This window comes from Coccinella septempunctata, chromosome 2 (assembly GCF_907165205.1).
Source record: "Coccinella septempunctata chromosome 2, icCocSept1.1, whole genome shotgun sequence".
NCBI lineage: Eukaryota > Metazoa > Arthropoda > Insecta > Coleoptera > Coccinellidae > Coccinella > Coccinella septempunctata.
The window spans coordinates 51,806,870-51,819,565 of NC_058190.1; the positions used below are offsets into that span (position 1 = coordinate 51,806,870).

Consider the following 12,696-nt stretch of genomic DNA (forward strand, 5'->3'; position numbering starts at 1 on the left):
CCTGTATGCGTTGAAGAATCAGATATTGAGTTCCCCAATCTTCATTCAGGTTCGTTGCATGGATACTTCAGCATCCCGCCTGAAACATGAGATTTTTTCCAGACGAAAAACGTTTCTTGTTTCTTCCCTAGCTGGAATCGTTTTCATTGAAAATGTTCTACACTGATATGAACCATTCGTTTCTTGAGGTTTTTCAGTGAGGAAAAATTCGAACTCAATATTTTTTGAATGAATTGAATTGATTTAAAGCCCTAAAAAGTCATAACCTCACATTTTCGTCCTATGCAGAGTGGAATGTATCATATTTCTATGTTCAGACGACTTCGTTTATAAAAGTAAATGGAGTATAGTTTATAACTATACCATGGTACCAGTAATCAACAGGGAAAGAAAAAGTTGAACTTAGTGACTCACACATCTCTAAGGGTTCTTCTATAGGGATCCAAACTGCTCTTCTTGATAAAAACAATTTTCGCATCGGATACGGTTAGCTTTGTGAGATTGTGGCCTAGATCTCTTGGTATTGTGGTGAGATTTCTGGACGTACATCTGCATTCGTAGTCCATCTCATAATCTGTAACATCGTAGCAGTTGCAGCTCTCGTTTCTCCTCCTGTCAACTCTTGATGCAAGAGTGATAGATCCCATTTCGATGTAGAATAAGACCATGGGGAAGAAACAGTGTAGTCGCATTATCTGAAACAATCATCACAACCATCGATATTGAAGGAATTTGGGTTCTTGGTTGATATCTTGTGTTCGAAAAAGATTCATCAAATAAATAGAAAACTACATCCCGAAATTCATTCCATTCGATAAAAACGTTTGTGAGGTAAAACTAAAAATAGCATTTGTAATGGTATATAATATGTTAAAAAAAAACCTGTTTCATCGAAAGTATGTCTTAAAGCGTAGAATGCTTAATAAGACGATATCGAACAAGATTATGATACCCTTGAAAAAAAGAAGAGAAGGGAGATATATTTCATTGCAAAAAGCAATGAATTTGCTTCATCCTATCGTTTATAGGAACATCGAGTCACCTTCACCATACTACAAAATTTCATGCATCCAGGTTTCAGAGGATTTCACCTCAAATGTAAAGTCAGAAAAAAATTTAATCAATGTAATTACGAATTATTAATCCTGCATACGCTGAATCTACTCGATTCAATCTCTTGTGTTAATTGAAAAGTAGGTACCTTACTGCTTATAGGTGAAAGGATCGGAACTTAATTAAGTAATTGATGAAATTGCCATTCACTTATGGATTTTTGTTCCTACAGGATTATTTTCGCTGGGAAGTATCATTAGTTAGTGGCGGTACAAACGTGATACAAAAACAAAATTCGATGGGTAGACTCTATCGGTGAGAAATGTTAATAAAAAGTGGTATATTACAATAGATACCTCTGATTTTGAGACTCCAACATCAATACTTGGGGGAATATAATATTTTTCATGTTTTATTACGTCTTATATTTCAATACCAATCAGATCGAAATTCTGGAAGGACCATTTTCCAACAGTACTCGATTCATTCACAAAATTTCATTGAATATTTTGGTTGACTTATTTAATTCACAATTTTGTGTGCTCCACAAACACCTGTTATTGAAAATAATGAATCAGAAGAGCTTCTAGATTCAGTAACGCCACTGAGGAAGTTGAAATAAGCCTCCTCTTGTTACCTGAGCATATTCAGAACAGTGATTCCTACCTTTATTCAAGAGATTAAAGTGGTAGATCTTATTTCTATAAGGTCAAAGGATCTGTCTCTTCTAGTTGAATTATCTGGATGGAGCAGGTATGCCACCCTCAATTGAGATAACCATGTAAGAATTCCCAAATTGATTCAAACTTTACCCTTGGATCCAGTTATAAGTTATACGGCTTATATCTTCTGCTCTTCTCTTAATCTCTTCGAAACAAATGGAGTTTGTTGAGCAATGCTTAGGACTAACATTGCGAGACTCCAACTTTTTCGATCTGATGTAAACCACAAATTTGGCGCCACATCCCTTCTGGCGCTAATTTTCGATTATAAATGTCACATATCTGTGGGATAGACGACTTCTCCAATCCAATGGGATATAGATCTGCTCAAAGTGGAAATATAATTATGTTTGCTCTATGAGGTCTGTCTACATCAACAGCGAATGAGGAATTGCTATGAGAAGACGTTGGAAATAAAACGGAATGGATTGTGTTTGAGGAGGAGGTTGGTGTTTCACTGAAGTCCTGAGTAATGATTGTTATGTGTGAAGCTTCCATTGTACAACTGGTTCGAATTGGAGAAATATTGAGAGAAACAATTGATTCATCCTCTCTTACACTTGCAGTTATACACAAATGAAAATCGGAACACAAAAGGAAAAAATTTTCAAGATCTGAGGAGAAAGGCTATTTTTACTCTATAAGAGTACTTGTGCAGTTGTAGATTGATTAAACTCTTTCTAGATTTTTGCATACAGGCAAAGGATTAGGAAGTAGGCATCAATAAAATAAGAGTTGATGATGAGTGATAGTAGTTTGGTGAATAGGAATACAGAAAAGTCCCCATATTAACTTCCGTAGGTTGGAAAATCAAAGATTTACAGAGGGTTCAGACAAATATATAATAGACAGTTCAAAATGTAGATATTTAGCCATTAATAATAAATAAAAAATATATATCATATAATATGAAAGTGTTATAACATAAAATTCTGTTGAATATACCACTCTACATTGGGAGAATGTATATTTCCAATTCCTCCTATCGTATCCATTTAAGATCCTGAAAAAGTTCTGACGGAGGAGCCCTTTCATCACAGGAAATCCTGAAGGAAGGACCACTTAGTCGATTTTCTATAAATAATCGACAAGGTGCAGAAAGTGCCCCAAGAAACCTTGGAATGCAAAGCTTCCAAGTCGCCAATTTTAATTTCATTTGAATTCACCGACTATTCAACCAAGCGTTAAATGGATTAGGAAAAATTGGAAAATGAGAACGACATCCATTGCATAGATTTGGCTGGAATACCCTGGGATGAATGAAGAAAAGAATCGTTTCTCGAATGGAAAATGTAAGTGAATAAAAAAATGAGTCAGCAGCAAATGGAGTGACACAAATAGAGTTTTGATAATTGTTTCTGGATTCTTAGAATTCATGCAGATTGAATCTTATTATCTATAATAAGACAAGAGAACAATTTTTCCTAGGGAACCTGCAATAATTATGCACCAACTCAATATTCCATTGAAAAATTGCCAAAAATTCGCCGCAGACTGATAAGATTCGAAGTTAATCCTTTCGAAATGTTTATTTGCTTTTGAAAAATTTTTCACGGGCACTTATTCTGAGCCCGCCACGTCTTTCAACGGATGCTCTCGATGGAAGATCTATTATTGGTTTATTTTCGGTTGTAAAAATAACACATTAAGTAAACGTTCACGTCGATGAAGGATCTACTGATGCATATTCAGGAGTTCGCTCAAATCCAGGTGATTTTCCACTCTCCACTTTCCCTGCATCCTAAAAAAACGATGGTCTAGTTTATTCACGGCTTGAATGCATGAAAATGTTCATGGACGATCAGAGAAAATTATACTGAGGAACCAGAACATGTTTTCAATCAATTTTCGAAATCCACCACTACGAACTCTGATTGAGATGGAGACCTGATAATGTTGTCTTCTAGAACATACACTGCGCAAAAAAATTAACGCACATCCTGAAAATCTCAATTTTAATGAAAGTTAACTCTACATTGACTTTATAACTTATTTTTCATGTTCTCTCGGGAAGGTTTTGAACGAAGCAAAATACATCAAATGGAAGAAAAATTCAGGATTTTACCGAATCTTGAAAGAAGAGAAATTAACAATTTTCAAAATACTGAAATGCTGATAAGTGATTTAATACTTGGTATTTCCACCCCTTGCGTTAATTACAGCTCGGCAACGACGGTTCATACTCAAAATGAGTGATCTTGAAATGTTCTGATCTAATCTTTCCTAGATTTCTCCGAGTTGGATTCCTAAGTTATTAAGAGTAGCTGGATGATTTTCTGAACTTCTCAGCCTTCTATTGAGGTTGTCCCAAACCTGCTCAATCGGACTGAGATCTAGACTTCTTGCTGGCCATTCCATTCGAGAGACTTCAACCTCTTCAAGGTACTCCTGAACGATGCGCGCACGATGGAGTCTGGCATTATCGTCCATAAAAATGAAATTTTCACCAATGTATGGGGCAAATGGCACTACATGCTCTTCAAGAATGTTCCCTATATACTTATCAGCATTCAAAGTTCCATTATCAACGACCACTAGGTCTGTGCGAGCACTCAAAGATATTCCAACCCATACCATAATCGATCCTCCTCCGAAACCAGTAGTATTCAGGAAATTGCACTGAGCATATCTTTCATGTGGACGTCTGTATACAAGGGAACGTCGATCACAATGGTAGAGGCAGAATCTAGACTCATCTGTGAAGAGAGCAAAATCCAAACGCGCCCTTCGATGGGCTGGGGTAAGAGCTGGGCCTCTTGCCGCGACACGAGGCCTTATCATATTCTCTGAGGCGATTTCTTATTGTCTGAGTGCTAATTTGCACCTCATGAGTTTGCTCAAGCTGAATTTGAAGGAGGCGAGCGGTTGCAAACTGTTGTCTCAACGAAGAAACTCTCAAGTAACGTTCTTGAATGGAAGTTGTTATCCGTGGTCTACCCTGTCCTGGTCTTCGGACATTCATACCTGTCTCCCTGAATCGCTGCAACATTCTGGACGCACTTGTATCGGAAACTCCAAACCTTTCTGTAATTCTTGTGTATGTCCACCCTTCTTCTCGCAAAACTACCGCTTGGGCACATTCCTCTTGGGTCAAATTGCATGTTTCGCGTTGCATAGCGATCGAGTGTAGAAAATCAAACGAAAGAAAAACTATTGATCACTGGAATTGATCGAGAACAACTGATTTTAGAATGGAGTCAATACATTCATTTTTATTCCTGCTGGGAAAAAACATCTGTATTGAAGAAAACCGTTGAAAGTGGATATCATATGCATGCATAATTCTGATAAAAATAATTATCATTGAGAACACCTTCAGTTGTAAAATAAATTTGAGATTTCCATAATGTGCGTTAATTTTTTTGCGCAGTGTATTTACCGACTATCCTATTCGTTTTTTGAGCAGTGTATTTATGTCCAATTCGCCTCGTTAAAAATGTATCCATCTTCAATGCTAGACGGTAGTAGCAGGTGTAGAAATTCGAACTCATAATTTACACAATACATCGGGTGTTACATTCAGAAAGAGAACATTTAACACCTTTATTTCACGACCCAGACTGTCTCTACAATCGGAAAGGAAGTAATGAAATAAGACTCAAAAATGAATTAGGTCGTTCATAAAAGTTTTGAGTATCCATTCGGGAGCTTGAAGAATAACACATTGACGGAGAGCTCGCCAACTGTTTATTTACCGTTTATTTACATTACAGCGTCTAGCGTTGACACTCTTGACAGTTTCCTTTCGAGAGATGAAATTTGTGGATGACAGATTGCTATATTGACAAGGTCCTATCCTCTCAGTAATTCGGACTGCGTTTTTCTATCTAGCTCCACTCGAATTCCAGGTGTCTGAAGAAATTCGAAACTGTAAAAAGCTGAAAGAACTGTCAGATAAGCTAGATGTAAAGTGAAAGGGGAACTTCCTTCCATTCACAAACAGCCGAAATAATGTCTTCTCATGTGCTGCGATCGTTCTCCTTTCAACAAATGAGAAAATTTCAAGCAAACGCTCAATATCAGACCCCATCCAAGGGGTAAACGATGTTATGCTTCATGAAACAACCATTTTCATGCATTTTATATTTTCATTCAACATCTCCGGCTCTCGAAGATCATCATTGCTTTCCTTTCAACGGGGAAGGGTTCATATATCATTCAGATGGAGGTCGTTCAAGTCTTGGTTGCGTTGTTAGATTTTCAGTTTTCCTCATTTAATATTCGGCAACCGGCAACACCATCCATATTTCAACATATTTATGTAGATGGTGGAGAGTATAGAGTAAGCATGGGCAAACTACGGCCCGCGGGCCAGGTCCGGCCCACGTGAAAGTCTAATCCGGCCCGCGTCCAGATTTTGAAACAATCACCAGTATTTTTGTTTTCTAAGTTTGACCGCCTGATAAGGAAAAGCAATGTCACCTAATACCGAGTTGTCTCAAAGCGTAAGTTGCGTAATGTTTATCATCATCTTAAAATGTTGAAGATTATACATCGAAGACGACAAATTAGCTGGAAACGTATTAGGTGGAAGAAGGACTGATAAATGGGGGCTTCATAGCTGAAGTGAACCAAGTCCATGCAGCCTAGTTTTGGGATACATCACTTAGGTTAGAATGTAAGCATATGCTTACATTCACTTTACATAAATCTAAAGAAGTCACTTTTGAATTAATTGGTGATAAACAACTTCTATGTCATGTATTTCAAAACTAGGCTGCATGGACTTGGTTCACTTCAGCCCTGAATCCCTCAAATAAAAGTCCACCAATTTGTTATTCAAATTGCATAGAGTTGTGCTCGAGGCTCAGCCTTAGTATTGCGTGAGCACCTGGCAGCGGCTGGCATTATTTCTTGTAATCCCCAGAAAAAGCAAAAGTCGCCAAATCTCCTTCGATGTTCCAACGACTGCATCACAGAACACAAATAGTGATGCATAGAATCCAAAACTTGCAACGAACGGCTTGTTGCTGAGCTCCAAACATGAAGGCAGTATTCAAGTGTGATTAATACATGAAAATTTATTCAATTATTCGATTCTGCGTAGTTTGAATCGATTAAGAAACGGTTTCCTTCTGAATGAAAATTTTTGAGCTTTAAGAACGGTAAATTATTGGATCTAACATTAATTTTAGTTTAGCAAAGTTTGCGCGCAACTTAGCGTATGTGTAGTGTTCTAGTTCTCTCAATTCTAAACTAAATTATTTTGGATTTGCTTGGGAGTCTTGGGACACCGAGTTATAGCAGTCAACAGCACTGAGATGATGATATTATGCTCGTGGTGGTTAGTAACGAATCAAGCATTAAAATTTTCGTTTGGTTCGTTGTCAACGTCTGTGCAATTCGAAGTATTTTCGACCTTTTGATTTTCATTGATGAGAGCAACAAAAATATCACATATTTTTCAAAAATTTCAAGAAACAAACAATCACGTCCTTCAAAGTACCTTTGACTAATATTTACAACATTACTACTGGAGGGAGGAGCACCAAATATGACGGTCGGAATCTGGTATCGTGGGCATATTTAATGAATAATCATAATATCTCGGGAACAACTGCATATTGTTATGTGAACAGGTGTTTTCCACTATAAAACTATGAATAGCAGCGTAAGCAACCGACTATAAATGTGCCTACAGATTACTCTAACGTGACGTGGGCCCATGTCATATTGCGCATGATTCAAAAATCTAACATCGGATTTTGCGCGGAAGCGTTCAATGTGGGAACGTGGAAGTACACGTGTCAACGTCACGTCTGACTAATTTAACGCTTCCGCAAAAAATCCTATATTAGATTTTCGAATAATGCGCATTATGACTTGGGCCCACGTCACGTCAGAGTAATCTGTTGGCACCTTTAGTGACCAGCTTTCAGCATCATCACGGCCAATTTCTACCAGAGTATGGACAATTCTTAGAAGCTCAATCACAGTTTCATTTTTCACATAATCTTTCGTATCCTACGGAACAATAATTAATTTTTGTCATTTTTTTACTTTTCTAGGATGTTAGTCATGTTTGATGTAAAAATCGAAAAAAGTTAATCACTTGTAAAAATGTGTATGTTTTTTTTTTTTGGCCCGCCTAGGTAATTTTTCATTTTATCTGGCCCTCCCCTCAAAAAGTTTGCCCATGCCTGGTATAGAGGGTTAGCCCCAGGTCTAGTTGAGTTAAATGGGCCGTTATGGAAAATCGAATCTTTCATGATGGTTTGCTCTGTCATGAATTTATGAAAATCGAGGAGTTGAACTGAATTCCATTGTGGAAACTGGTAGGTACTCGACCAAATTGAAACGGAGTTTTTCTTCCCCTAACACACCCCTTGAAATGTTTCTGCTCTGAAGATTGTCACAGACATATTGAAGGTGATTTGAGGGATTAAAGGAGCGAATTGTTAATCTAGTAATAGTCAATTAATTGTTTTCTACAAATTCAAGTAGGTCTGAAGTTCCTCTTCAAAAGTGGGAAGAGTTACCTTCATGACTTCAATAAATTTGGGGTCCTGTGTATAATCTGCATCACAGCGAGTAATGAATAAAAATAGCCACGAAAAATTTCGTCAATATGTGAAAAGGTTGTCACTCTAACCTCTTTGTGGTGGCTTTCAGGCGTACCAAACTTTGACGTGCCAATTAACTGACAATTAATCCAGTAATTTCTAATTTAGATCCCCGATACTGACTACGCCATCATAAATAATTTATGTCTCTTACGGAGATGTCAAGATATCCTAATTAATGCCATGAACTTTATATTTTTTTAGGTGTTCTCTGAGATTAATACCTAATCTGAACCCTTGCCTTGAATATTTAACGTAGCTGCTTTGAAATTCATTCTGTACGCCAGAGCGTTCAACTTCCTATCAGATTTTGGGCACAAAATCGGAACTTGCGTGTTAAACTGGGGATTTATTCATGTAATTAACCTTGTACTAGTCGTTGTTGTACTGAATTTCAATCCATGTGGATGGTTGTTTGGAGAAAACCGTTTTATTGGTTAGAATTCAAGGATTTGAGAAATTAAAATATAGGTGAAGCTTTAACCCTTCGAAAATGTTCGAATAGAGGCCGAAGATTTTTTTGTCGATTTCTCCACTCTGAAAATAAGTGAAACTGTCCAAGAATGCTCCAAGTTTTGGGAAGTGAATGTGAGACGATTGACATTTCAAAAAAGAATCAGTATTCTTGTGTTCTACAGTAAGCTAATGTAATACCGAATATAAACTTCACATATTATTACATAAGAGCAAATTATCCACTTCAATAAAAAATATAAAATGGGTCGAAAGTCTTGACTTTCTCATCTAAAAATCAGAATTCAGCTGTAAAAATTGAGGTATTTACATATTCCCTTTCGAAGGGAATCAAAAGGTGTTTCCAAGTGACTGCAGTCACTTGAGTAAGAGCATGCTCTTGTGAGGGGAGATCCCACAAAATCTGATTCATAAATGTGAAAAAAGGCACCTCTCCAAAAATTTTCCATTCCTGGAAACGTCAAGTAGAGCTTAAACGCACAATCCAATTGATTTCGACAGACTTTGCCCGTACGGATAAAGAAAAATTGATCGGACATGCAGTTCCAGGTAAATATTGGCAAGTTGATCTTGTTTGCTTTGTCAATAGTCGGCTTGTGCGTTGGCTGAAAGAGTCTCTAACGAATGACATGGGGGTAGTTAATTTGGTAGATTAGAGGGAATTTGTTCGCACATGTGTGTAGCTTTAGCTTTGGGAAACATTGTTTCTATTAGCGTGTTTAATCCGAATCGGAAAGTTTTTGAAATGCACCCAACCAAGGTCACTTTTTAATATTTCTTATTTTCGTACTACATTATCAAATATGTTTAGGGTGATTCATAAACGGTGGGGCCAGGATTGATAAAAATGAAGATATGAGTCTGTGGTTTGGACAGGTCAATAGTTTATGCAGGATATTATTCCTAGCTTTCAACTTCAGACACAAATTTTGGAAATGCGCTTTGAAATTCAGCGAGGAATTCAGATTGACTAATAGATATTTTGGATTGAGGTTATTTTTCAAAAAAGAACTACCTAAAACTATGATTATTCAAATGGAAACACGAAATCTCTGTTTTCTTTGGGTTAGGACGCAAACGCCATTTCAAAAAGTAATTTCTCAAAATTTCTGAATCTGTAGATAGATTATAAACTGAAAATCAGAGGTGCTAAAACTGATCCTTGTGAAAGACCTTTGTTCAGAGTTTTGAAATTACTACTATTATCATAAGAACAAAATCACGAAACATTCAATCTGACAGAATGTTTTCTAGTAAGCAAACCATCTTTCCATACTTCAGATATGTATAAAGTTTGAAAATCCAACCATCCTTCCATACTGTGTCATATGAGGCAGATAAAAACACAAATGCTGTTCCTGTTTTCAGTTTATCATTGAAACCGATGGTTCAATGAAAGTGATGAGATTCAGAACCTCATCAAAACTAGTTCTATTTTTTCCTGAAACCCCGTAGACAATTCTTGAAAGCGTCTTCTAGAGTCGATTCAATCCTGAAAAGAATTAGTCTCTTTGAAATTTTGAAGGGAACACTCAATAAACTAATGGGTCGATAACTACTAGGATCAGAAGAATTTTTCAACGTTTTAAAATTACTATGACTTCGCCTTTCGGAACTCGGTGACCTAGAAATGATGTAAGGTCTATGGTCCTTCTGTGAGGATAGCTATAATAGCGTGCCAGAAAATTGAGTGGGAATAGAACGGAATTTATAGAATCTAATCATAAAATCTCTTTCATATATGTAATATCATGCTTCGTAGACCCTAAACAGTGTGTTTTGTAATCGTAATTAGATGTCACTGAAGGTTATGGAAATGAATCAAAATGTCACTCTAATATACAGAGTGGAAATATGATACAAAGAGTGTATTCAAGTATGGAAAAACAGAGAACTTTTTCATCGACTGATATTTTTCTTCCATCTCTACTAGAAGTGCAATTATTGCAAAACTACTACATTTGGAGGAATTCCAGTTGTGGAAAGAGACATTCGTGTATCTGTTTCACGTTATTCAATAGCTTTTACCCACTTACGTTTTCAAATATACACCGGACTCCTGCATTGGCAACTTTTCAAGAGCATCGCTCAGTTTTCCTTCAATAACTCACGAGATTTTGACAAATCTACTCATCAGATATTCGATAAATCAGTTCAAAGTATCGGAAAATAAACTTCCCGAATTTATGGCGATCTCAAACGTTCGAACGTTTTCGTACACGAGATGAAGGTTGAGGTCGATATTATGTTGGAGGTCTCGATATATGCGAAATATTCATAATCGTCTAGACAGGGTTGGGATAAAGTATACAGGGTGTTTCATTGGTAATTGAACATACAGTAACCTGAGCTAGAGCTAACCTAGGCGAGTCCAAAAAACCCATATTAGATAGGTCTAATCAATTCCATAACCGAGATACAGGGTGCTTCATGTATTCACCTAAAATTTCAATTTCTCATAACTTGTGAACCAACCAGTATAGCGGGTTGATATTTGGAATATATGATTCACTTGCACAAGTCGATAGATTCACATTTAAATTTCCAAAAAATTTCAGGTCCGTAATTGAAAAATATGGGACATCTTCCAAGCTGGGATTCAACACCCTGTATACCAAAATTTTTGGATTTGATGAAGATATTTGAAAACAGCGGAAAATTTTCAATGAGATTCAGTAGATTTCATTGTCCCGCACGTCAGGGCTGAATCGGAAAATACGGTATTGGAAAAACGTGTTTTTTTTAACCTCAAAAATGTGCTATTAAAATATTTGTACGAGTCAAAGACTCACGCTGTATTCCAGCAAGGAATCTTGAGGGATCCAGTTAGTTGAAACCCAACCAAACACCTCACAGCCACGTTTCCCAGTACCGTATCGGGGATGTTTTCTGAATAAGTATTGACTTTTCAAAGTAACGTCGGTCTCCTCATATTCGTGCGCATTATTACAGTCCGCGATTTCCATAATGCTCGATGAAGTAAACTCGGGAAATCCGTTTTCCGGAATCTGAATAATGCACACGATTCCGAGAAAATTCAGATTTTCCTTGCAATGTATAATTTATGCCAGGTCGCATCGTTTCTGAATGGAGATGAAAGTTTGCTGGTATTATTTTTCGCCACTTTTTAAACCGAACAAAAGTTTTATCTGACAGAACGTTACTATAAAGAATATCATGTTTTTCAGATGCAGTCCAAGGGCATATAGTCAAATGATTCGTGCACGAGTTGCTCGTCAATATACAGTGTGTCCGGTGGACCTTGTACAATATTAAAATCAGTGATGGACCGATTTTCATAATGAGCTGTGGCACCTCTGGAAAAATAGAATTCCCTTAAGAATAAATAGCTAAATCTGTGATACTATAGATCTGTGGATCTTTCAAACAGAGTTGTATTCAGCCAGAATTCCCAATTTTTCAAATTTCACAGATTCTCTTCAATTTTTGAACATCAAATTACTCGAAAACGACGCATTATACGAGAAAATATGAAGAATACATACTTTTATTCTACAAAACGTTCAAATATTCATAAGATACCATCCCACTTAGTTTCAAGAGTTGGATTATTTGAATTTATGGTACGTAATCGTAATGGTCATAATGAGAAAACTGGACGACGTAGATGATATCTTGTGTTCGAAAAAGATTCATGAAATAAATTGAAAACTACATTTCGAAATTCATTTCATTCGATAAAACCGTTGTTAGAACTAAAAATAATTTTTTATGGGTATTCAACAGCCTATATCTTTTAAACTGAGCCCATTCGGAAAAAATGGTAGGGACAAAAAGTGTTACTTTAGGCCTCAAGAATCTACCCGAAGACTCACAAGTATGTGTTAACTCACTGGAAACCCCGAAATGAATCTAAATAATTG

At 36.7% G+C, this 12,696-nt stretch overlaps 1 protein-coding gene across 1 annotated transcript in view; it reads right to left on the reverse strand.

The window, feature by feature from the left end:
* Nucleotides 1-12,696, reverse strand: part of LOC123306571 (lutropin-choriogonadotropic hormone receptor) — a 35,845-nt gene that overhangs the window by 16,858 nt on the left and 6,291 nt on the right. Inside the window, exon 2 of the mRNA XM_044888627.1 lies at nucleotides 415-695. Coding sequence (XP_044744562.1) covers nucleotides 415-692 — 278 coding nt within the window. The 5' untranslated portion in view covers nucleotides 693-695. The remainder of the gene's footprint in view (nucleotides 1-414; nucleotides 696-12,696) is intronic.